The sequence below is a fragment of the Rhinolophus hipposideros genome (assembly GCF_964194185.1).
Source record: "Rhinolophus hipposideros genome assembly, chromosome: 1".
Classification (NCBI taxonomy): domain Eukaryota; kingdom Metazoa; phylum Chordata; class Mammalia; order Chiroptera; family Rhinolophidae; genus Rhinolophus; species Rhinolophus hipposideros.
Genome location: NC_138047.1, coordinates 36,469,290 through 36,496,905, shown reverse-complemented (window position 1 = coordinate 36,496,905; position 27,616 = coordinate 36,469,290). Strand labels below are relative to the sequence as shown.

The following is a 27,616-nucleotide window of genomic DNA, read 5'->3' as shown; positions in this document are numbered from 1 at the left end:
AAAAAAGCATAAGGGAAAGAATTGTTGCAAAGAAAATTGACTGCACTATTTCTAAATAGCAATAATTATAAATTGAGTCCTAATGTTTAAGAACATACAGTTAAAATTCTGTACGTTTTGTATGCTTTTTACATTTCTATAACAGGTGTTAGTGGAACTGAGCGGTTTTATATACTCAGAACAAATTGAAGCAAGTGAGCAAATGTATCTTAAATACCTACTTGGCTAACATACAGGAGCTACTCTGAGTCAAATGCAAGGAATGTTAGTTTACAAATATTTCAAATACTCTATCCCTGGGAAAAGAAAATCACTCCTTTAAGTCCCTGTGGCAGAAAGTTCCAGGTAACTGATTTTTAATTTTCTATACCATCTCTGGCTTAATGTTCTAATCATATGACAGAGTGCTACTTAAAGACTATACTTTTTACTATTCTGTTTTCACAACAGTTGAATCCACATACCTATCTCTATGATGGCTTTTGTACAGTGCTGAAATTTAATATGCTTCCCTGCCCCCCCCACCTCTACAATGAGGCCATAAACTAGAAGTGAGAGGTAAAGAGGCAGGATTATACATATGATTAGAGTAAACAGTAACCATGAATTCTCTAACCCACAACTACCGTGTTTCCCCAAAAATAAGACCTAGCCAGACAATCAGTTTTAATGCGTCTTTTAGAGCAAAAATTAATAGAAGACCTGGTCTTATTTTACTAGAAGACAGGGTCTTATAATATAGTATAATATAATATAGTATAGTATAATATAATATAATGATATAATATAATAATAATATAATATAATAAATATAAATATAATATAATACCGGGTCTTATATTAATTTTTGCTCCAAAAGATGCATTAGAGCTGATTGTCCGGCTAGGTCTTATTTTTGCGGAAACAGGGTATTTGCCTAAGCTTTACTTTGGGGGTAAAGACGTTCATCAAATCTTGCTTTCCATACAATGAATTGTCACTGACATTGATCTATCAAAAAACAAGAAGCTCCTCAAATTATATTTTGAAAGACAACAGTATTTTAAGTTTATAGCTAGCTTTTATGTCACATTTGCAGCCGATTGTGTGTACACTGTGTGATGCAAAACAAAATGCATCATGACCCATAAGAGACCTTATATTTATAATCTTCTGTGCAGTGTGTGCTTGTGAAAGACAGTGATATGTTGCTAGCATGTGGAAATAAAAAGGTTTATCAGAAAAATACAAAATATAATAAAACTATTTTAGAGTGTGTGTGTGGTGTTCAGATTGTGCAGGTAGAAAGATGGCAGGAGGGGAAATACAGATGTGTATGCAAATATTTATAATAAAAATTGAAGGGTGTCAAAATACAAGTATAGCTACCCAGTCATTTCTTGAGGGTAAGGTCCCTAATCGTTTCTGTACATTAGTTTTTTACTATTGTACTAGGGCTGAGCATAGTGCCAGGTACACAGTAAGAATTTAATATATACTTGTTTAAATAATGAATGCACACATGTATGCATTAGTTGGTCAAGGGGCAGGGGGGTAGAGGTTTGTAGCAGAGACTGCTAATTGTTCCCCAATACCCATTCATCCTTTCTTTTATAGTAATAGTTCCTTTGATTTTTAGCTGGACACATTTATCAGCGCTTTTTACTGTTACGTATGCTACGTGACTGAGTTCTGGACAGTGGAATGTTAGCAAAAGGAATGTGTGCATCTTTCAGGTCATGTCCTTGAAAGGAATCAGCGTGCCCTCCCTTTCCTCTTTATTCACCTAACCCCTGGCTGGTGATGGACATGGTTGGTAAGCTATCTTGAACTACGCTGCCAAGAGCAAAGCCCTCAAATGCAGCCTGAAATAGGAGTCTGAGTGCCAGATGACTTTGTAGAGGAGAGCCATTATGCCAACAGGACTATATGTGAAAAATAAAGTGCTGTTTTATTGAAGCTGGTGGTTATTTGGGTTTCTGTTGCAGAGCTTACATTTACATCCCAATACAAATATCAGGAAGGATTTTATAGAGGTGGTGCTTGCTGAGTTTCAAAGATTGAGTAGGCATTCACCAGATGGACAAAAAGGAAAGGCTTTCAAGACGGAGGGAACAGCATGTGTAAAGATAAGGAAGTTTGGAGAATGGTTTTAGGATGCCAAGCAATGAAGTTGGAAAGGCAGACATGGGCCAGATCACAGAGGACTCTGTCTGCCTTGCTGAAAGGTTTAAATTTTTTCTGGTAGACAAGAAGATACTGCTTGACAAGTTTGCAGGACAGCAAAAAGAAGATTAGAGCTTCATAACTCAAATGCAAAATAAGCCAGGAAAATGAATCTGTTTTGTAGGAGAGGGAACAGAAATGCAGAGAAGCTAAAGGATTTTTGCAAGTCAGATACAGAGGCAGAATTAGGACCAGAGTTTTTCAAACTGTGGTCTTTGGGCTGACTGCATCAAAATAACTTGGGTTACTGCCCCAACTGCCAATTCCTGGGTTCCACTCCAGATCAACTCAATTTCTGGGGATGGGTTCCAGGAATTTGCATTTTAAACAAGGACTTCAGGTGCTTGAAAGCTGGAAAGCACTGAACTATATCAGCCTATACCAGCCTATCTAAAAATATCCCTAAATGTCTATAAACAAGGCAAGTACGTGGTCTCTAGTAAAAAAGTCTTTTAGATGTCAGTTCAACAGACTTGCTTTCTCTGTAATCTCATATCTTCTGGGATCTAAAGATTAAAGACGTTGCTTTATAACCAAAACTTCTAGAGGGGGAAAAGAGGAACTAACAACTGAGCACTTACTACTTTCCAGACACTCTTTTTGGCAAACATCATCTCATTAATCCTCACAGACATCCTCAAAGGTAGGCATTACAGTTGTACCCCCTTATCCAAGGTTTTGCTTTCTGTGGTTCCAGTTACCCCCAAGTCAACAGCGATCTGAAAATATTAAGTGGAAAATCCCAGAAATAAACAATTCGTAAGTTTTAAATTGTGTGCCTTTCTAAATAGCATGATGAAATCTCACTCTGTCCCCTCCAGGATTTGTCCGGCAGATCCACACTGTATATGCTCCCCATCCGTTAGTCACTCAGTAACCCTTTTGGTTATTAGTTCAACTGTCACAGTGCTTGTGTTCAAGTAACCCTTTTTTTACTTAATAACAGTCTCAAAGCACAAGCGTAGGGATGCTGGCAATTCAGATATGCCAAAGAGAAGCTGTAGAGTGCTTCCTTTTAAGTGAAGAGGTAAAAGTTCTTCCATTTAATATGGAAAAAAAACACACCAAACATCACAGGCTGAGGTTGCTAAGATCTGTGGTAAAAATGAATATTGTATCCATGAAATTGTGAAGGAAAAAGAAATTCATGCTAATTTTGCTGTTGTTCCTCAAACTGCAAAAGTTATGGCCACAGTATATAAGTGCTTAATTAAGATGAAAAATAAACATTTGTGGGTAGAAGATACAAACAGAAAAAAATATATATATTACATATATGTATATATGATTTAGTACTATCTGCGATTTCAGGCATCCACTGGGAGTCTTAGAACATATCTCCTATGAATAAGGGGGAGGACTGTACTATCTCCACCTTACAGATGCAGAAACTGGGGCCAAGGGTTGTTAAGGACTTGCCGTAGATTACACAGATTTCTTTATCAAAAGTCAAAGTCTATCCCTTCATGTTTAACACACCGAGGAAAGGACTAGAAAACATAATTTAGAATCCCTGAGTGATCATAACTGATGTTTGTGTATATGTAAATTATGTTTACTTTTCCAGATTAGACCACTTCTACAAAGTAGTTGGACAAATTTCTGAGATTCCTAAGCATTAGTGTCTCTGGGGTTATTATATTTAACTTATGTATATTTAGCATGTTTTTTGGAAGTTTTGGGCTTGCACTTGCAAGCTTTTCATATGACTTAGATCTCAGTTCAGAGTTAAGAACTTCATTCAACTTGTAAGCTTCAGTTTCTTTTGCATTATGAAGAAAATAGAGACCAAGTATCCAGCAGATTTGTTTTGTTTTAAATAGATATTAGCATCTATTTTGCTGACTTTTAAAAATGATTTAACTTTTTTGCTTAAAACTTTAAACATAATTTGTCAAGTTTGTTTCATAATACAATGCCCAGTTCTATTTTACAAAAGGTTTTTCTAAACCGGGCAAGAAATGTGTACATGTTACATTTCACTGCATGACCTTTATGTATTCACACATGCTTTACTTAGTTCATTCAATTTTACTGTTCAAGAAATTGGAGTGCATGCAAATATGGTTCTAGGTATGCTGACTGGCATTAAAATCATTAGACTACCATACTTACTGAAATTTGCTGTAAAAGTTTCAAAGTGGCAATAGAAAAAAAGCGATCTTTTCTTTTCCTTTTAGGTTTTAGTACATGCACTTTGGAGATAACAAAATAGGTTAAAAGGCTATCATCTAAGTGTTTTAAACGCACATAAATGCAACAGAAAATTTAAATCTCGGTCATTTGGTTTTATTCTAGAAATTAATAAAGTACTTTCCCACTACGTATAAGAATGAGCACAGCTGATTTTTCTTTAACGCAGACTTCGCTGTAGGGCTCTCAAAAATTAGCCACATTAAAACCCTCTGAGGAAGTCCTTAATGTTCCCAGTTCCGGCCTCTTATTTGGAGGGTGTGGCGAATTCAGGCTTTTGTTCCATGTCAGCAACGCCCTTCTCTGCAGGTAACTTCTAGACACGAGGGATGCGGTCTTAAATTGGCAAAGCTCTTTAAACAACTTAACCCCGTTAGAGTCCGTCTAATGTTACATCGATTTTTCTAAAAGCAACACGGAAATAAAGTAGCCCCCCCCCCCCTTTTCTTCCCCTTTTCTTCCATAGTTCCACACCCATCTGTTTTAACGTTTCCTGCGTCCGTGCTAAACCCGCAAAGCTGTGTGTCGCCAGCAACGCACAATTCTGGCTTTCCAGGGCGGCAGTAAGGGACGTGTCGGGGAAAGGGGGCCACGTGCGATTCCGGGGAAGCCCAGGACCCTCAGGACCGTACAGTCCTCGTGTGCAGGGAGCCTCCCACTTTGAGCGGAGGCAGGGCGGGCACCTGTCGCCCGGACGGGGGAGGAAGAGCAACTCGCCCGGCGGGAGGCGGCCGCGGCCAAATCCCGCGGGAACGGCCCGGGCGGCTCTCGGTTGCCATGGAGATCTGGGTCCCGGGCGGGCGCATTAGGAGGAGCGGGGGAGGCTTACCCTTCCGCGGCCTGAGGTCGCGGGACCCCCGAGTCGCCTTCCGCCCCGCTCCGCCGCCACGTCCGCGAAGGGGGGCTGCGCGTGGCCCGTCGAGGCGCTGAGGCGAGTCCTCCTTCCCGGCACCGGAGCGAAGCGAGCGCCGGAGGCCGCGACCCCCCCCGCCCCGAACCCGGCATTTGAACCAAACGGCCTCCGCGGCCCCGGGGCTGCCGAGCGCACGTGTTGTGTGGAGACGCCGGCCCTCGGGGCCCGCAGAGCAGCGGCCGCCGCGTCTCCGTCCCCAGAGCCCCGGGAACCACCCGCCTCCTAGGGTAAGGGAGGAGTCGCGGAGTCCGGGGCACGGGGCGCCCGTGGGGCCGTGGACGCGGCTCGTCGGGGAGCTCTCCCCGCAGACCGGCCGGGGGGAGGGGCTCTCCTCGCTTCGGCCGCGATCCCCGAGCCGTCTCCACCCCGCTTCCTTTCGGAGTGAGTGGAGGTTCCGCCGGGGCTTGTCCCGCTCGAAGTGTGTAAAGCTCGGATCGGCTGGCGAAGGCCACCGCTTAGTCTTTAAGGCCACACGGAGTGGGCCACCGGGTGTGGCCCTACAGCGATAGTGATTCACTCTTTTTTTCTTTTCATAGAGACGATGCTTACGGTACAAGGAGAACCATTTTCCTGGAACACCTGAACTGGAATTCAAGCTCGAGTGATCGACGGCCAGCAAGGGGCAAGCATGTTAAGCCCCACGAGTGAACTGCAGTTTTCGAATGAAAAAAACCCCGACATCTCCCAGTTCGCTGCCCTGGCACTAGCGGGTGACGCCTCGTCCCGCGGAAAACACGCAACTGGGGTACCCGAAAAAACTGGCCATCCGGACTCCGTTTACGTTACGGCAGCAAACATTTTTCAGGGTATTCAAATCGAAAAGTCCCCGGAGAAAATCTTGATAAAATACGGGAATGAACCGCTGCGGTCTTTGTCCGAGTCTAAGGATGAGTCGTTTCAGCGTTTGTCCTATGAGCTGGCTTTCAGTGCCCTGAAGTGTGAGTAGTACCAGTCTTGAAGAGAAGCACTGAAAGAAAAGGAGAGAATTTGCGGAGTGCAGCCCCGCCTGGGCGCCGCCTCATACACACGTTTTGGTTTTACACACATGCATATCTTGGATCAGTTGCAAATGTCAAGGAATTAGGAGAGTTCAGTAAAAAGCTCTCCTAACAACCTCTATCAGGACAGAACTGATTTTTACTGTAGATTTTGCCAGCATCGTGTCTTGTCCTCTGATAGGTGTAATGCAGTCATTACATTGAACAAAAAATTCCATTAGCAGGAAGAACGAGAATCCATTGACATCTCGTTACAGTTTCCCTTTCCTTGGTTATTTCTTAACATTCTCTGTGTTTACATCTTGTATTTCAGTGTATAATCTTTCACAAATATAAACCAGTAAGGGGCGGAGGAGAAGAACAGAGATAGAATAAGAAGAAAAGGTGCAATATATTAAAAATGAGTATCAAAGTTAAATCAACTCTAAGGTGATCTCATTCATAGCCAACAGCTTTAATTTGGGGAGCTTGTTAATTTATTCCTCCAAACTCTTGAAGAATTCCCCTTTCGATCGGCCCCCTTTCTAATTTGCTTCTTGCATTTGAGATGCAATATTTCAAATTTACTCACTGATGGTTAATTATCCGCTTCTGAGTGTGGACTTGACCTTAAGACAGAACCAAATATTGTTACTATGAGAGCAAGCAGTCAAAGAACTTGGAGATACTTTTTTTTTTACTAACCATAAACTTTAATATAATATAGTACAGTATATTATAATTTAAACTATAAAGGTTACGTTGGTTTTTACTGACTGAATATAGTTCCAAAAAGAAGTTCCAAAATATTTGGAGCATTAGCATGGTTGAAATGATGAACATAGGGCTTTCTAAAGAGACACCTTGAAAGGCAACACTTATTTGCATATCTATTTTTGGTATTGATACTGGACCTTGCACCTTCTTGCACATAGGCAGTTAACAATTGTTCAGTTGAATTAAAATGTCCCCATAATTTCTTAGACATTGTTATATATTTTTGGTTGTCTGCAGGGATGATGTAGTTCAACTACAAAGCCAGGAATTTGCCAGCATAGACAAAAATTTGTATGATGTTAAAAGAGGCAACTTCCCTTTATTTTTCATTTCTTTATTTTCTCCTGCTTGTGATCTTTTTTTCTTTGAAAATCTGTCTTAACCATTTTTCCTTCTCCAGTTTTAATCTTTCAGATTGTTTCATCCCTTTCCTCCATCCCCTTTTAAAAAATATAATTTTAAAGATCAACCAAAGTGTTGCACTTGAAATAATCAGTCAAATGAACATTTTTACATTTCTCCTTGCAACAGTGAAATGCAGACTGGGCATCTGTGTTGATTTGTTGGCATTTAATATTAATTGCAAAACTCTATCATAGACAATTTGTTTTCCTAATAGAATATTGAATTTCACCTTCAGAAATTAATTCTAAAAGCCTGAAATTATTTTATGTAAAATTATGCACTAATTAGATGGTCATGTGTGTAGATTTTCTCTCTCAATCTTTATTTTTGTTTTGTGAGGGTCTTGTTACTATTTGATTTTTTTTAATTTTAATTATTAGCATGAATTTTACCATTCATCTTTATATTGTGCAATTCCGGTTTTTTGTTTTTCGTTTTTAATTTTATTGGGGAACAGTGTGTTTCTCTAGGGCTCATCAGCTCCAAGTTGTCCTTCAATCTAGTTGTGGAGGGCAGCTCAGATCCAAGTCCAGTCACCGTTTACAATCTTTAGTTGCAGGGGGCGCAGCCCACCATCCCATGCAGGAATTGAACCGGCAACCTTGTTGTTAAGAGCTCATGCTCTAACCAGCTGAGCCATCCGGCTGCCCCCTATTTGATATTTTTTAATGACTCAGAAAATCCTATTGAGATACATTATCGTCATAGGCCTTTGCAAACCTGCGTTTGTTTGAAATGTTCATTTTCATAAGTTCAGATTCTAAAATAAGATGGCTGTTGTTTACTTGGTACAGATATTATTTTCTTACAATAATATATTGCTTGAATTATCATTTGAATAATTTCTGATTGTTCCAGTGGAATAAAACCATGATTCCTAAAGGCAGTGATTTTCCAAGATAATTAAGAGCCTGAGATTTTCTTTTAAATATTGGAGGCTCTTGTGCATTTTGTGTTTGTCCTATGCATTCTATCAGTGTTTTATCAATACTTTCTTAACTTGTAAACTCACATTTGGCTTATACAGTATAGGTGAAGGGAAATCATGGTTCAAGAAAGAAAACTCAGGATTTCTTCCCCAAGGTTTTATAGAAGCAGTAAAGCACAAACTAAAGAGAGCTTAGGTAATGATCCCTTATATTGGTGTATTTAGAAACAGGTAATTAGATCATGTTACCATATTTTTTGAGGAAGTACAAGGGGAAGAAAAAAATGATAGAAAATCCCTTAATCACACAAATGTGAAGTATATTCCTTTGGTTGTGTTTCATGTTTTTCAGTTTTATTGTTTGCTTCTTTGTCGATGTCCTTCCTGTATAAGCTCTTTCAAAGCAGAGTGTATTTATCTGATTAACCTTTTAAAGGTTAAAGAGCTCAGTATGTTTTTGGAAGTAAAGACAACCACTACTCTGGTTTCACTAAACAGCTCCAAGGTCAGTTTTCTGGCTAAAGGAGGTGATGAAGAGTAGCTTATTCCTATTAAGTTTGACTTTTGTCAAAGAAGTAAAGTACATCAAAGAATCTCGTGATGTTTCAAGGAATACTAAATATTGAAAAAGAAGAAAAACTAGCAAAATTATTTCTTAAAAAATAAATTACTGAACAACAAATAAAGAAAGAAAAAAACCTTGAGGAAAGAGATGTCCCTGAAATTGTTGATCTTATTCCTGGCTTAGTTCTCTCTCCAATCTCTCTCTCTCTCTCTCTCTCTCTCTCTCTCTCTCTCTCTCTCTCTCTCTCTCTCTCTCTCTCCATATATATAAGGGGTTCCCAAAAAATGTATACACTTTTTAAGAGATGTTATCTATGGTCAAGCAGTAGTTCGCCGTAATCAGAGGTGTCTGGACGCTGATGGTACACACTTTGAGCACCTCTTGTAATTGCAGAAGTCAAATGTGACTTGTACTCATCTTTTGTTGTCGGTATATATTAACAATTAATAGAGTTTCTTCCTTTCTTAAAATGTGTATACATTTTTTTGGCACCATATATATGTTGGTGAACTTTCAGTCCCAGGAACTGGCTGTGGCATTAACCTGGTCATTTCAGAATCATTTAACCTGTCAGTGAAAAACCTTGTAAATGTTTAATGTATGGTTTGGTTATGGGTTTGGGAATTAATTATAGTTGGGGGTCCCTAAGATACCCTCAGGGTCAGTGATTTTGTTACCAACCTTGGGTTCTTAGGCTCTCTGTGTAGTAGAAGTTGACAAGAGGCCAAATCAGAAGCTCAGACAAGATTTATTGGGCTTATGCCCAGCACAAGGGAGACGACACAGTGAGAGTTCTCTGGCTGGCTCCTGGAAGGGAGCCATGGGCGGCGTTACAAAGGGCAGAGGGGGAGGGCTTGATGTCAGCTGGGGCAATCCTCTCCTTTCTTCCTGGTTATGGTGCTTGAACAGACACTGAATGCTGAGGTCCCGGCGCATGCTTGGTAGACCCAAGATGGTGGTGCTGTTCATTGCTGCCACCCCAGGAAGGTGGTATAGCAAGCAGACCACTCAAATTGTGTGTCCATGGGATGAGGGGTCGACTGCCTTGGGGAAGTTTTATGGTTGGAAAGTTGCTTATTTCAGTTTTCTGAAAGAACTGGGTGGTGCTGGATCTGGCCGTTAGGGGAATGGAGCCGAGCCCTGTTCCTACCATATTTCCCTGAAAATAAGACTGATTCTTGTATTAATTTTTGCTCCAAAAGACGCATTAGGGCTTATTTTCAGGGGATGTCTTATGTTTTCATGTACAACAATCTACATTTATTCAAATACAGTCATGTCATCTTCTTCTGGAACATCGTCATGACTCCCCAAACCCCGAATTCCAGCTTGAATTTCTTGTGACTCCATTTCCTGTAGAACCATTGGCCCCAATCTCTCATGCCCAGCAATAGAGCTCTCATTAAATGAGCACTTCTTGTCCAAGTAGCCTGCTCGTAGTGCATTGGCAACACAGCTGTCAGTGATTTTATCCCGTGAATTCTTCACCCAAGTCACAACCTCTTGCAGGCGAGGCTTCACAAAGTTTCCACGCTCATTTCTCTCCATTCTATTTTCAACGTAGTCATTGATTTCCATGTGCAAATTGTCCTTGAATGGCTTGTTTATTGCAGTATCAAGAGTCTGGAGATAGTCAGCCATTCCTGCGGGAATCATTATTTGATCTATTCTTCTCTCTGCAAGAAAGTTCTTCATGTCTTTAGCGCGGTGAGTGCTGGCTGAATCCCAGACTAGCAGACCTCTTTGGCCACCTTGCAAAACAAGTGGCAGCATTAAATTGACCCATTTCCTTATAACTGCTTGTTGCACCAGGCTTTTTTGGTTTCAAGAACACAAATGCCTGAAACACATTCAACCTTATCTTTCTTGCCCTTAGTGATGACTAGAGGTAGGGCTTTCTTTCCATCCAGACGAATTGCCAAAATACAGTTAACCTGCACTTTCGTAACCAGTGGAGAGAATGTAGATTGGCGAGCCACCCTTCTGATCAATTGTAATTTGAGATCCTTGGCCCATAAACACTGCAGTTTCATCCATAGCAATGATGTTGGAGAATTGTATTTAGAAAAGTTGATGCCATCAACAAAGGACTTGAATGCAAGTGCACATTTAATAACTTCAGTATCTTCCAGCTTGAACAGTGTTGTCGATCTTAGAGACAGTTCATACCTTTGAAGGAAGCCACCCAGCCAGTGTTGTGATGCTTTGAATTCTGGGGATGTTTCTAACCGTGTTATTGCAAGGGCAAATGCTTGAGTATCAGCCCTGTGCACAACCAAAGCCTTTGCTCTCCTGTCACAGATGATGTCTTCCAGCTCAGGAAATAATGGTTGCTGACCTGATCCACATTTGCGCTTCTTAGCATTTCCCTCGTCTACCTGTTGACTGAGGTTATCGTACTCTGCTTGCCATTTTCGGACCATTCAGAGATCCAACTTCTTCTCTTTGCAGAAAGCCATAAGATTCTTGCCCCGGGAGTCCTCCACGATTTCTTTCTTGTACTCGACAGAATAACTCTTTCTTTTTGCACTCGTCCAGGGGTCAAAATATTCCCTTTAAAGCTACTATTAAATTGGGTGTTGATTGAAGACTTACGAGACAGGAGTGGCAACAAAAATGATGACAGTTAAGAATGATGGTCCACACAAAAGGGATGAAAAATTGCAGGCACCAAAATTCAGAAAATGTTTCATTTCACACGAGTGCATTAAGTACATCCGTTACAACACACGACGTGTTGAATTATGAAGATTTGTTCATTATCAAGCGCGCTCGTTATTCGTGCGTTGTGTCTGTACTCCAACTGGTCATTAGGCTCAAGTTCATCTGTTTACATAGGCGTTTACCTTTCGTCCAAAGGCACTCGCTTGGGTATTTACGAATACTTAATTATAATTTATATTATTTATTTTAAAAATTAATGTTAATAATATTTATTTATATTTACTTATATATTAATATTATTATAATTCAATACATCCATCGTGTGATGCAACAGACGTACTAAATGCGTCCGTCTGGCTGACGATCTCAACTGGGGCTTATTTTTGGGGTAGGTCTTATATTACGAGCATCCTGAAAAATCATGCTAGGGCTTATTTTCCAGTTAGGTCTTATTTTCGGGAAAATACAATATTTTGTCTCGATTTCACTAGAAGGACTTGCAAAACTCAGCAAAGCTGTTATACTCATGGTTACAGTTTATTACAGTGAAAAGTTAGAAAGTAATCAGCACCAGAAAAAGGTGCACAGGGTAGATAGAGTCCAGGAGAGACTAGATTCAGGCTTCCTAATGTCCCTTCCCAGTGGAGTCTTATGGACAGTGCTTAATTCTCCCAGCAACAATGTACACAAATGAAGTATTACCAACCAGGGAAGCTCTCCCAAGCCTTGCTGTCCAGGGTTTTTATTGGTGATCAGTCATGTAGACAAGCAGTGGACAGCCTTACTCAATCTCTTGCTTTTCCAGAAGTCAAGCTGAAACCATGTTGCCCAAGGCCCCAGGTAAAAAGGACATTTTTATTAGGCAAAATAGTCCAAGTGTTTATAGAGTTTATCTCTCAGGAGCCAGTCAAGGGCGAAACTATTCTTTGGAATGTGCAAGGTGTGGCCACCCAGGCCTGCTGAGTTAATTCTTGATTGCATAGTGATTTATTAGAAAAATAATCTAGATCAATAACCTCTTAAGCTCTGGTTGTCACCTAAGAGGTTAAAACAATTCTCTTGAATAATAATAATAATACCTGATGTTTGCATAGTTCTTTGTAATTCACAAATCAATTTATATCATGTCATCTACCAGTCCTTTGAGATAGAAGATTCTCACTGTGCAGATGAAAAAATTGAGGGAAGCTCAAGAAGAGATTAAACGATGCACCTAAGGTCCCGAGCAGGAAGAAGGATAAAAAGAAGCAGTGTGTCATCTGGTTGAAAGGATGGTAGAATCACAACCTCATGCTTAATTCTATTTTTTTTATGGTTCTACGTTGTTGTTTGTTTTTAACTGTAGAATGTTTTTGTATTTGGTGATGCCAGCTTCTTTTCCCTGTTACTTACCTCTCTCAAACCTTCTTTCAAAAATGTTAGTGGCTAAAAAAAAAACAAAACAAAAAAAAAATGTTAGTGGCTATTCTTACTCGTTTTGCCCAAAAGACTTAATTTTGTTGTTTTCCTCCTTCCATACATAAAAAGACCCCATCTTATCTGTATTCTATAATTATAGGAAGGTCTTGACATTCTTGAAGTTCTAGAGGTCCCGCATATAAAGGAAACTCTATGAACACATAATGAAAAGAGAGGGAGAACCTAGAGGAGAGTCAAAAGAAGAAATATCTTCCATCTTTCTTCCAGAATGGGAGGGATGGACTATGTGAGTTTTAGGCGTGCAATGAATAGCACTCCTCCTTTACACTTGAGTTTGGAACTAGTTGAGAGAGGAAAAAGATGTTTGAGGCTATGGCTTTAGGTCTCCAGTCAAGTGGTTTACAAATATTTTACTCCTGAATTAGAAACTTCCATCTAATCCATGAAACAGCTGAAGAAGTGCAGACCCCTGCACCCCAACTACACAAGGCACATGGCACAGAGCAGCCTGGAATTCATATATGCCTCCTGCGACAAACTGGCAGAGAGGGGGTGAATAGATGGGGAGAAGGAGAGCGAGAGAGAGAGGAAGGCAGAGGTACTCTAGCTCTTTCTATCAATTTCACCAATCTAATAAACTCAAGTTTCTTTTCATAGGGAGTGAATTTTCTTTTTGTAGGGAGAGAGCCAGGAATGTTTCTCTAGGAAGGCCTTCCACATTGAAAACATGAGGAATGGAGATTAAGAAAAGAGGGTTTAATTAGTCGGGGACAAGAGATAATTGGAGCTATTGTGCTGAACTAGGATAGGCAAGGTATGTGATCAAATGTGTCCTGATTACCCAAATCAGGCATTAGCAGTGTCTTATTTAGACCCTGTGGTTATTTATAAGAGAAAGATGAAGAAAGGAAACATAATGTTATGAAGAGCATGTACTTTGGTGTCTGACTGCCAGTTGCTGTGTTACTATGATCACAGCATAGTTTGAATCCCTGATCTGCCAGGTGCTGTGTTACTATGAACATTTTACTTAACCATTCTGTGCCTCATTTCCTAACCTATTAAATGGATTAATGATGACACATAATTCATAGGATTGTTAGGAAAGTTAAATGAATTATTATATGGAAAGCACTTAGAACAATGTCTAGCATATAGAAAGCACTATCTAAAGTGTGCTTTCTATACTACAGCTATGAGTATTATTAATGCTACAGCTTTGAGTATTATTAATGGGATATTACTATGTGAAAATGTTATGTAAATTGTACATAAATCATACATATGTATGTAAATTAGGAGTCGTGCTGAGAAACTACAAAGTAGATAGGAATTGGTTTACAAGTACTAAGGATGTGAAATTAGACTTCATTTTCTTTATAAGTGAAGTGGGGATATTGCCTTGTACATACATCCATAATTGGTGGCTATATTATGGATAATGATTCCTAAAAGATTTCCTATGAAAACTGGAGTCTGTGCTCCCAAGTTAGTCACTTTTTTAGTTTTCTCATCCCCCAATTGAAAACTGAAATTAAATGTGTGCCCATAAATGTTGAATGACTTAAAGCTAGCCTAGCTTATTGTTCAACTGATTAAAGCATTTGTTATATGGTATACATAGGTATAACAAAAGGAATACTTGTATCCTGTGGAGATTGTTAAATATGTTTACTTATTTCCATTTAGTACCTTTGCAGTTATCCCTCTGCCTGGAATGCTCGCTCCTTCCAGATCTTTACATGGGTAATTAGCTCCTTGTCATTTGGATCTTAGATTAAAAGTCATCTTAGCACATCTTATCAATGGCTTAACTAGTGAGTTCTAACAACTATTTAAGAAATAATATCAGGGGTGGCCGATTAACTCAGTTGGTTAGAGCATTGTGCTAATAACACCAAGGTTGACTGTTTGATCCCCACATGGGAGCTGGAAAGAGGGGGAGAGAGAGAGAGAAAGAGAGAGGAAGGGAGGGAGGGAGGGACGGAAGGAGGGAGGGAGAGAGAGAGAGAGAGAGAGAGAGAGACAGAGAGAGACAGAGAGACAGAGAGAGACAGAGAGACAGAGAGAGACAGAGAGAGAGAACCAATCCAACAGTCTAACACAAATTCTTCAAGAGACTAGAAGAAGAGGGAACTCTTCCCACTCATTCTATAAGGCCAGCATAACCCTCATACCAACATTGACAAGGATATTACAAGAAAAGAAATTATAGATCAACATCCTTCATGAACATAAACATAGAACAAAATTCCTAAATAAATATCAGCAAATTGAATCTAGCAATCCATAAAAAGGATCAGACATCATGAATTAGATCTTCTTTAATGTTTTTCAAAAGACGTAAATTAAAGGTTGGAATTTCTTTATGACTACTTTGACTATTCAGACAATGTGCCTTTGACCATCATACCAGGTGGAGCCTGGGTCGTAAGGGTCCAGGATTCATAAAGATTACAAGTATTTCATCATGTCATTGTCATTTCAATGTTTATCAAGAATCGAAGTATATTTTAGATATGAAAGTAAAAGTATTTTATGACATTGTCTAAAGTGTATTTTGGTTCCAAAGTTTTCATTTTCAGCTTTGGTATATTCAGTAACAGACATTTCCTTGTCTTGCAGATCAAGATATTTTGGAAACTATCTTAATAGATAGCTATATCTTTCCAAGTACCACAATAGTAAGTAGACAACTTTTATATAATTAGCTGTTTCATAGTTGTTATTTAGAAAGTACTAAAAAGCCTTCAGATTTAAATAATAACTAGTTTGCTTAATGCTGAGACCGCTTCAAAATATATCTTTATTCTTTCCTACTTCTAGTACTTCTAGTACTGACTCTAGTCTTTTCGTTTTGATGAATATACCAGAAATTGTCTTTTTTGAAAGGTTTATTTTACTGGACCTTTTTTTTTTTTCTATTTTGAAGTCTTTATCTCCCAATCCAACGAAACTATGTAAAAATAGTCATATTTTTGCTCTCTTTTGAAAAATAATGGACGGAAAATATTGCTATTAGACATTGTTGGTATACTCTTCTTTATGTGTGTTTTCCCTTGGTAGCCAGATCACTTGAGCAGTCTGATTATTGTGATGCTGTATGATTTCCAAGATAGAAAATTTCAAGCTCGTTTCCTTTCTGAGAATGAAGAGTCCATAGCGGAAGTTCAAGAAGTAGAGAACCTTCTTAACAGGTGATTGTGAAAGTGAAAAGGATGTTGTATATGAAATCATTATTGGTATTTTCACTGGTAAGATTTTATACAGTATAATATGTAGATAAGTGTTAAAATTTATAGAGAAAAATATAAAAGTTCGTTAAGTTTCTTAAGCTCCTTTATAGTCTTGAACAGGTTAAATATTCTGTTTAAAATCAAGTTGTTTTTGCAAGCTTGCAATTGCAAGATTCAACTTGTAAGTATTTGGAAAATCATGAAAAATTCCTAATAATTTTAGCACATAAATAAAATTTCATTTGAAACTGCTGTTATTTGTTTACTTCGTTTTGTTTATAGCTCTTTAAAAAAAATCTAACATGTATCAAATGAGAAAATTCCAACAGTAAATAAGAACCCACTGATTTGCCAAACTGAAAAAAAGAAAGCTTCTACTTAGTTAAGCACAAACTAATATGTTTTGATTTTGTTTCCTCTTTATCCTAAATATCAGCAAAAATTTACTATTCGATAATAATAAAAAGGTGGTAGGGAGAACTAATTAAACTAATGCATATGAAATGCTTAGATTAGAGCCAGACACACAATAAATGGTCAATAAATGTCAACAGCTACTGCTGTTGGAGCTTCTGTTATTATGCCGTTGCTTAATGGAAAGCACAATATGGCAACAATAATTTTGTAAGATTTTTACCTAGTGAATAATTTGAAACAGTTGTCAGTATGATACCGATTTTATGTTATGGGAAATTCAAGTAGTTTTATTTAAGTTATTGAAGGCTGAGACCAGAGGACTCAAGTAATGGTATAACATTAATATATTTATTGAGCCCTTAAAATGTATGTTATACGTATACATAACAACTTTATGAGGTGGATACTGTTACCAACCTGCATTTTTACACCTGGGAAAGTTGAGGCACAGAGATATTCAAAGAACCTACCTAACACCATAAAGCTAGAAAGGGGAGTAGTAGCCAGAATTCAGATTTCAGGAAGGCTGACTCCAGAGCCCAAGCTTGAACCATTTATATGCTACACTTCTTTCATTTAGTCTTGGCTGAAGTACTCTGGAAGATTAAAGATACGACTTACTCGTAGTAATATGTCAGTTGTAGCCATGAGAAATTGTGCGATGGAGATTTAAGCTTAGGAATTACATAGCTACAATTTAACACACAGAAAGCAAGCTCTGGCTATAGGTACAACAGGGATAATGGTAAAAAGAGATAATTGAGCAACTTTCTGTGATAACATTCAAATTGTAGCATGAGATGGACTTCTGGATCAGGAATGTTGGGAAAGACTCTTTTTGATTCCATTTTCATCATTGCAGTCTGCCTTACAGCTATGGAAAACATTTTTTAATAACCATAGGATATTTCATTTACAGAAGTAATATGTCTGGTTATCCTAATAGCATTTAGATTTGGTCTTTGTCCTCAATCTGATATTGTATATTTATGTAAAAATATAACTATATATTTATATTTATATATATACTTTAAATTATTTTTGTGTGATTAAACTATATTAAAATTCACAGTCTGAAATGTTTATATTTATATTTATATATATACTTTAAATTATTTTTGTGTGATTAAACTATATTAAAATTCACAGTCTGAAATGTTTGCTGTCTGGAAATTTGGAAAATGACTTCTCCCTATACTCACCCCAAAAACACATGTATTTTCCTAGGTTTCATATCTCTAATCTTTATATTTCATGATTAAAGAATTCAGTCAATAGCATTTGTTATGGTAAATTTGAACTATGTAGGTATTTGGAAGGAGTGTTTAATCAAAAATAGTCTGTACTCAGAATTATCTCATAGTGTATAATATAGAACAGTAATTCACCCCCTTTATATTAATTTATTCTTTGATATGCATTAATGTATTATGTAATTGTTTTTAGTATCCCTTGCTGTAGTTCTGTGACATTAGCACATAGCACTACACAAACCTAATTTTATTGTAGCACTAGAAGGCTTAATGTTTGATAACCTTTCCCTCTCCTCCCCAACTGCCCGTTTCTTCTCTCCCTTTCTCTCTCCCTCCCTCCCCAACTCCTGTGCTCCCTAGTGCACTACGCATATTCGCACATAAACATATTCTTAGGTGAAAAGTTCTTATTCTACTGAGTACATAATAAGCTTAATTTTATTTAGCTTTTGGCAGCCACACATACCACTCTAGTTGTATTTGACTCTTTTGTGGCATCTCTCCCCAATTCTCATTCAAGGTTATCCTTGAGGTTTATTATTCAATTAGATTCCTACTGCGAAATGATATGAATATGGGTCAAGAGGAAGTCCTGTATTCTCATTTATTAAAAATTTGGGCTATGAAATCAGGAAGAATGATTGGGTCTTCATGGTGATGCTAACCAATTCTTGTTTTTCTTTTTTGTTATTTGGAACTTTGAAGCATGGGATAATTAGAACTGGGAAGGGTTTGACACAGATTCTTAAAAGTTCCTTAATCTTATCAAGACTATACTTTTCCATCTTGAGGTCACACAGCTAGTAAGTGACAGAACCTGAATTTAACTTCAGATTTGTCTGACTCTAAATTCTACACCTCTTTCACTACATCAAATTTGTCTCAACCAGCAGTTGATATAAATATCTAAGGAAACGCACAACTATAGTGGGGCAACAAACACTGAAAAAGAGAGGCAGGATTGTTGGATTTCTATTTTCAAATATGGCAAGTTTTTATTTTATACTACAAAAATTTGAAATAGAATTACGGAAGGATTTGTTAAAATTTGAAATCTAATTTGTTAATGTTTCTAGTGGAAAATTGATAGTCTTGTTTTGAATGCAAGCGTCACCAGGAATGGATTTTTTATCTCTAGTTTTAAGACAAAATTGGCTGCGGCATTGGCAAGATATCGAATCAAACATGATGCCCTTTCAATTTACCACATTCTTCCAGAAACAGTTAGGAAACAGGAACTAAGGGCCTCCACTTTGCCACTTTATGCTTGGATAAATACTTGTAAAATCAGGTAAGAGTTTTAATCAAATTCTTTATTCATATTTCAAGTTGCTAACCATTCAAAATAATGTGATCAGAAATACTACCTTTTTAATGGGTGGGCAGCACATCTGGGGGAGTAATTGGGGAATCATAATTTAGTTAAGGATCTTATCACAAAATTACCAAAAGTAATTACGTAAATATGTTAACTTTTCTGTCTCTGTCTGTTAACTTATTTTTGGCTAACATTGTAAGTTCTGTTAGATGCAATATATGCAGTGATATTTTTGTTATAGGAAAACGGTGCTAGTGTTAAATACATTTTTAATGTATTATATTTGTAATTACAACCTAATGTTGTATATTTACAGCGCTGAAGAAGTTTGTCATAGCTTGAAGGGAAAAGGCTACAATAAAGTCAAATCTATATTGCATATCGATGATAAAGTCTTTGCTGTGGACCAACATTGCTATGATGTGTTAATTTTTCCATCTCATCTTAAAAGTGATCTTCTAAATACAGATCTTTTCAAAGATTATAAATTGATATTTCAGGTAAACTAACATTTACATTCATTGTGATTCTCAATAATCCTACTTACCCCAAGAATCCCTCCATTTAAAATAAAACCTAACACACTGATATTTTTTTCATGATTTCAAACATGATTAGGGATGTTTATAAGGTCTAATTTTACCTTTAATAAAATTAATACCTCTACACTCAGTGTTCCTATCCTACTTTGGCAGCTTTAGCCCATGTGAAGTTGTAAAGAACATATTCTCCCCAGACTCCATAGATGGGAGACTTGTATTACTGGCAGCTATATTTTTCCCTCCCAAGGGAGCATTCAAGAGAAGGTACAATGCCTAACTACTGTATTGTACCCCTGAAACTAATGTAAAATAATATTGAATAATATTGAATATAAACCATATATATATATATAGTCACGGGATGTAAAGTACAGCATAGGGAATATAGTCAATGGTACTGTAATAGCTGTGTATGGTGTCAGATGGGTAGTCGACTTGGTGGGGTTATCACTTTGTGAGGAGTGTAAATGTTTAATCATTATGTTGTTTTGTACACCTGAAACTAATGAAAAAACAGAGAGAGAGAGAGAAGGTACAGTGACACCTTTTTTCCTTCCATTTCTGGGGAAGATGCTGGTGCCATGGCGCGTTTGAAAACGCGATGTGTAATACTTTCTCACTATGTCCTTAATACAGTCTTCCAGCTTTGCTTGTAAAATGTGTATAATGTCTATCAATGCAGGAAGAGAGTTTGAGGTATAATGTTGTTTCAACAAAATGAAAATAAAAGGTCCAAAAAATTAAGTTATATTAATTTTTAGGTCTTCAGATTCCAATTCTTACCTCAGATTCACCTTGGTCAGGCTCTCTTGGCCTTATGTTATAGTGACGCCCTATTGAGCACTGAGAGCAACTGCAATCCCAATCTGTCTAGCCCCTTTTTATACTCCTGTCAACCATCCTACTTTTAATCTCTGTGAGCTAGCAGCAATTTAGATGACAGTGTAATGGGGAAGGAAGAATGGCAGTAGCAGATGAGTGGATTTTCATGAGTGGATAAGAATGGGAGCTAAGGCAGGACATCACTAATCTATTAATCACACATGTTTGCAATTTTGGTATTGCCTTATCACTGTGTAAAAGTTAAATGGTAACAGTCATAATTTAGACTACACAAAGTTAGTTCTCTGTTTTAAGTCAGCTTACATCAGTTCTCTTCGTTAACTTTGTATTTTAACATATATTAAGATGTTTTAAAATAAAATGGGTTAGGTATGTCTTCATGATTTCTCCAAGTACTTACTTTTACCTAAGGTAAAAAGAAATCAGTTCATGCTTCTAGTCAAACCTTTTGAAATTCTAATTATACCATTATCTTGTAGGACAAATCTCGAAGTCTTGCTGTTCATTCTGTAAAGGCTTTACTAAATATGGATGATGATATCTTAATGGTCAATACAGGTTCATGGTACACCGTTGCCCATATGTCAGCCTTAACAAATAATAATAGCTCAAAAATTTTTGTGTGTGGAGTACAGTCACAGGCTAAGCATCCTGACCTGAAGAACCTGTTCACAAAATTTGGATGTAAAAGTATGTACAAATATTTATTTGTTTGATAATTAATATTCTACAGGATTTAGAAATATTAAAAATGTTTGAATTTATTATTTTTTTGGCAATGTAAAAACTCTATATATGAACTGTACTCTTACAATCCTCACCAATCCATATTATATCAGTCTGTTCTTATTGCTTAATATTGCTTAAACTGCAGTTTAAATTAATGAACATATTGGCACTTTGGTATATTGCTTGACATTTAGTTACTATATAATTTTAGGTTCAAACAATAATTAAAGTGGGTGGTATAAATGATCATCCTTTAATAAATAAGAACACAGTCATAGCAGTGCTTAAGGGACAAAGATAAAATCTAGAACTAGAAGCTAAGTCCCTTAGGGTTTTTATTTTTTAAAAGTTTTTCATTGGCTCGTGCTGAGATTAAAGATAACATTTTATTATAGGTTCAGTGAGGCTAAAACACTATTTAAAACAAAACAAACAAACAAAAAAAAACCAAACCAACTTTTGACAGATTCATAGTGCTAGAGAGGGAAAAAATAGAATTCAGGGCTTGACCGGTAGAGGAAGACTGGTAAATACCCAGGATTTCACAAAAGAATTATACCCTGGATAGTGATCAGTCCTCCAATGAATTGAAGCCCAAATGCCGTCATCTCAATTAGCATAGCAGTTGGATTAAGGTGATCTGGGATTGCTAGTACTAGTTGGATTAAGGTGATCTGGGATTGCTAGTACTCAGGTTTAGCTACCTACCAGAAGCAAAAGTAAATTATCTGGGAGAAAATATCATCTTTGGTCTCATGTTATCTCCTAAATGTTTTCAAATGCAGTGTCTGGCAGTCAAAACAAAACAAACAGACAAACAAAAAAACAGACAAACAAGGAGAAAATATATGGTTTAAATAAAGAGAAAAACACTATAATAAAAGCAAGCCCACAGAAGGTCCAAACACTGGAGATATCAGATAAGCACCTTAAAATAACTATGATTAATTTGCTGAATACTCTAAATGCCAAGTTGTAGAATTTTAGCAGAGAACTGAAAACAATTTTTAAAAAGCCAAAAGAAAATTCTAGAACTGAAGAATACAATATTTGAAATTAAAAAATAGATAGATTTAATAGATTAGACAGAACAAAAAAAGAATAAGTGCACTGATAAGCCAGAAGAAAACACACAGACTGAAGCATTGGGAGACAAAAGAATGAACAATATGGAAGAGATAATAAAACACACACGAGACTCAGTGATCCAGTGATCTTATATGTTGTGATTGAGAACCCAGAAAGAGAGGAGAGGAAAAGAGGGATTGGGAAGAAACAGTATTTGAAATTCAGGCTGGGAATTTTTCAAAATGGATGAAATAAATTAAGGCATAGGTTTAAGAAGCCTTATGAACTCCAATAAGAATAATATACAAAAAATATAAAGGCATATCATAGCATAATTACTGAAAACCAAAGACAAAGAGCAATGTTCAGAGCATGGAGATGATACATATTACTCTCAATGGAATAACAATAAAACTAAAAACTTTTCAGCAGAAACAACAGAGGCCAAAAGACTAAGATATAATATCTTCATAGTGATGAAAGAAACTGCCAGGTTAGATTTTGGTACTCAGCAGAACTATCCTTTAAAATAAAAAAAAGAAACAAAGACATTCTCAGACAAACAAACTCAGAGTTTGTCGCCATACAGAAAGTTGTAGATGCTGGAAGAGGTGAACAGTGGAAAAAATAAGTACATAGGTAAATCTAAATAATTATAGTCTAGTGTCTTTTGGTATTGTAAGCTAATATCTTGAGGGGTTAAAAATATGTATGTTATATGTAACTAAATTACAACAACGGCACATATGTTTCAAGTGTACAATTCTATAATTGTACATCATCTTAAGATTTCTTAAACAGGACAGAAAGCACTAACCATAAAAGAAAAGAGTGATAAGTTGGACTACAATAAATTAAAAACAAAACTGTGCATGAAGAGAGTGTAAAGGCAAACTTTAGGAGGGAGCATATAACCTGATGAAGAGTTTTTATCCACAGTATATAAGGAATTCTTACAAATTAACAACAACAAAAAAAGACAGACAACCCAGTTGGAAAAATGTACAAGACATGACTAGGTGCTTCACAAAGAGAACATCCAGGTGTCAAAAAAATAAAAATAAAACTTATGTAAAAGTACCCAACCTCACTAGTAGTCAGGGAAATGCAATTAAAATTACAACCTACCACCACACATCCACAGAATCATTAAAATGAAAAAGACTGGTAGTACCGTGTATTGGCAAGGTTAAGGAGCATCGGGAGAACTCAAAACAGTGGTGGGAAACATGATGAGTACTTGAGAATTTATTATATATTTTGTCTATTTTATATATGTTTGAACTTTTCCAGTAAAAAGTTAAAAATAGGGGGAAAAAAGGGAAAGGCCCACTTGATTAAAAAACAACACACATAACTTGATTAAACACTTGATTAAAAAACAACACACACAACAATTTCAAGAGAATAGGAACAGGCAAGAGGGAGGTTTGGGTGGGTCAGTTTTAGGAATGACTCCTCCGCAGGTGAGGGGAATGGGAGCCATTGCAGAAGTAGAGGGTGGCCTTAAGATCAGGGCACAGAGAGTTATAACTTGAGGGAGAGCAGACACTCTTAAACTAAATTTCAGGGTCTTTAAAGGACCTTACACTGTGACTAATAAATACTACTGATACCTTTTTTTTTTTTCTGGGAAAGATTGAATATAATAGGGGATAAAAAATGGGAAAGGAAAATAACTATTACTGAGCATTTAGTGTATACTAGGCACCATGCTAAGCTTAAGTACTTTATCTCAGTCTTCACCACAGTTAGATGAAGTAGGTATTACTATCCCATTTTATGAATAAGGAAATGGAGGCTTGGTGAGATTAAGTCGCACATCAAGTAAATAGTGAAGTTGGGAGACAAACATGGGTATTTCTACCTCCAAAGTGATTTCCCTCCACGACAGCATATTGCTTTAAATGGAATCTGAAGTTCAGAGTGGAAAACTTAAATTATATTTTTATGTAGAAGATATTTAAACCTTAAAGTCATTTTCTCAAGTGAAGAGAAAACACTAAAAATTTATGTATTAGTTTTGGGAACTTATCAGAGAAGAAGAATCCTCTTTTCTGACTTTATTAAAATGACTTTGTCGTACTGTGGATTTGAAAATGGACAATGATAAATAGGTGTATATTACATTAAGACTTTTAATTAGTATTTTTACATTAATTTTTCTGTGTTTTTTCCTCCTAGATATTGAAATACTTCACCAGACATTTCTTAACATTGAATCAAAGGATAGTAGATTACAGAAAGTTAAAGTGATTCTGCTGCTACCTCGTTGTTCTGGACTGGGTATTAGTAATCCAGTAGAATTTATTTTAAATGAGCACGAAGGTACTTGTTTTAATTCCTAAATTATTAAAGTTGTTGATAATTTAAAAAATAAAATTATTTAAAATCATTAAAATGACATCAAATATATCTGATTTATGAATAACTTCTATGTATAAAGTACTATCTGTGGTGTACTTTATATCCATTACCTCATTTAATCGTTGAACCAATCCTCTGAGATATGGGCAAGTGTGATATTCGAAATATTTAATAATTGGAGTGATTTAGGCGACCAGAACAGATGCTGGCCAGTGTGCTATTCTGATGTAGGCATTACAATTTATCGGCATTTTACAGATGAAAAAAACTGAGACTCAGTTCATTTTTATAAGGTGACATAGCGAGTTAGTAGCAGAGCTAGGATTCAAATTTAGAGCTGCCTGATTGGAGAACCTATATTTTAAACACAATCCTAATTAAGTTATAATCAGACTGTTTCAAACTCAACACTTCCTTAACCCCCAGTATGTATGTTTTATGATATGAATACCTCAGATTAAATATTAATTCTAGGAATATTTTATTTGCCTCTTTAATAAATTTTAAAATATTCTTTAACATTAACACTTATTGAGCACATATATGTTGAGACATAGAGCTAAGCACTTTACTTGGATTATTTCATCAAACTCTCACAAGAACTCAATGAAATAGTTACCCTTATTATCTCCATCTTACAAATAGACAATCTCAGGCTCAGACTTTGAAACCCCCAGAGTCATTTGCCTAGAAAGTGTCAGAGCCCAGATTCAAACAGAATTGCTCTGACTCCGAGGTTGGCACTTTGAATCACTCTCTTAATCATGATATGTTGCCCACAACTGAAACTGATTCTTATTCTACTCGTAATCCCTTGTTTATATTGAAAGGCAGAGATAAGATTAACTACAATATTAGACAAGACATTCCACTAGTATTCAGAATATGGTGAGCAGCTGTTTTCTGTTTCTAGAAAGGATATAATTAAAAATGGAGGGAAAGGAACTAATATCTATTGAGCACAACTGTGTCCCAGTCAGTAGTCTCAGTAGTGCACGTGCACTATCATGTAAGAGTCACAATAACTTTTTGAGGATAGTGTTATTTTATTACCTTTATTTTACAGAGGGGAAAAATCCAAGATTCAGAGAAATTTAGCAAGTTGCCTAAGGTCATGTAGCTAGTAAGTAGGGAAGCTGGGATTTAAAATCAGATTAGTTAACATGCTCTCTTTGCATTAAACTACATTATCTTTAACTGGACTTACACTGTACCATGTGCACTTTCAAACTGCTGTAGAAAATCTCTTGTCAGTGAGAGTTCAATAGAATAACTAAGTCAGATGGGAGAATGGTAGGCTGAGAAAATCTCTGGGCTAACTTTTGGAAATGATCAAAGAGGAATTAGTAGACACTGAAAGAAGAGGGAAAGAAATAACAGCAACTATAATAAGCATCTCACTCAAGGGAAGGAGAGCTTAGGGCTGGGAGACTTTGGCCTTATCCTAGGCCATCTCGGAGTGGGAATGCAGAACTAAATAAGCCATGGGTAAAAATAAACTAGAGGCTGGGAGAAAAGCCCAAAAGCAACTACAGATGATGAAAAGGGAGAAAGTAAAACGTTTCCTACATATTGGTAATGTTTTGAGGCGACAGGATAAGCCACGAAGTGGTCTTTGGCAAACTTGGAAAAAATGAGGGCTGTACTCTGAGGGGGTAACAGAGTAAATGAGGGCTGCTGACCTAGTGACGATGGTGGAAATAGTAGCCATAAGCTTAGGGGACGTATCCAAAAGATGATTTTATCAGACTTAGATACTAGGTGGAAGAGAGCAATCACGAATTCTTTTTGAAAAACATTTTAGCATTGAAAACTATTAGAACCATTGAGCAATATATGGAGTTGGTCATTGCTAACAACTTGGAATTATTTTTAAATGGGATGAAAAAGGTAACTGATATGGTTTTAGAGTATAATAATGTATAGTCCTTTAAAAAGTGATGGATAATTTTAAAATAGGGATAGAAACATGTGAAGTGTCAAACTAAATTGGGAAGAAATGCAGTTTAATTAATGTTCAATGATATTACTAGAATGGGGAACAGCCAAATATATGGTAAAAATAACTGGCTGTTATAGTCTAGGGAGTTACTGAGAGGCAGAATAATACAGAAGTTAGAAATTTGGGCTCTGTGGTCAAATTTCTGAGCCAGAATTCTGGCTCCCACGGTAGTAGCTATGCGACCTTAAAAAAGTTGTTTAATGTATGTTTCAACAGTTTTCTCAATGTTAAAAGGGTTACTGAGTAAAATAATCTTTATAAATATGTCTTAGTTAATATTATCAAATATGTTCAAATTAGTTTTAGAAATTAAAAGTTACTGTAAGAGTTTCTTGATCTGTTGTTTCTTGATCTATTATGAAGACATACATTTGCTCTCCTGAATTTTTGTCTTCCAAAATTTCTTGTTAATGGTTTTAATTGTATTTTGTGTTCTTTCGTACTCAGGTCTTACTATAGCCCATCAGTTTCTACCTTGGAAAATAAATCTTATTTTCTCTTTTCCTCTATTAGTCTCCAGACTGACTGCATTCTCTCGTCTGTATCTAAATGACTTACTTGGTTAGTTGGATGACTATCTCATAAGAACTTGGAGAAAAAAGAAAACCAATTTTAAAATCATAAAAAACTAACTTTGTCAATTTAGTTTTTTAATATTTAATTCAGCATTTTTAGCATACTATCTATTTAATTTTAATAAGCATTTTCCATGAAAACTCTCAGTAATAGGGAAAAATGATTGAAAAATTAAATAATGTGGTTATAGCAATATATGGAAAATATCTAATAGTGACA

The 27,616-nt window shown here is 36.7% G+C and overlaps 1 protein-coding gene across 1 annotated transcript in view; it reads left to right on the top strand.

Moving 5' to 3' along the window:
- Positions 1–5,075: 5,075 nt before the first annotated feature.
- NSUN7 (NOP2/Sun RNA methyltransferase family member 7) overlaps positions 5,076–27,616 on the top strand; it is a 35,725-nt gene continuing 13,184 nt past the window's right edge. Inside the window, exons 1-8 of the mRNA XM_081059535.1 lie at positions 5,076–5,538; positions 5,848–6,249; positions 15,672–15,730; positions 16,113–16,243; positions 19,091–19,243; positions 19,587–19,770; positions 21,135–21,345; positions 24,637–24,780. Of these exons, the coding sequence (XP_080915661.1) occupies positions 5,940–6,249; positions 15,672–15,730; positions 16,113–16,243; positions 19,091–19,243; positions 19,587–19,770; positions 21,135–21,345; positions 24,637–24,780 (1,192 nt within the window). The 5' untranslated portion in view covers positions 5,076–5,538; positions 5,848–5,939. The remainder of the gene's footprint in view (positions 5,539–5,847; positions 6,250–15,671; positions 15,731–16,112; positions 16,244–19,090; positions 19,244–19,586; positions 19,771–21,134; positions 21,346–24,636; positions 24,781–27,616) is intronic.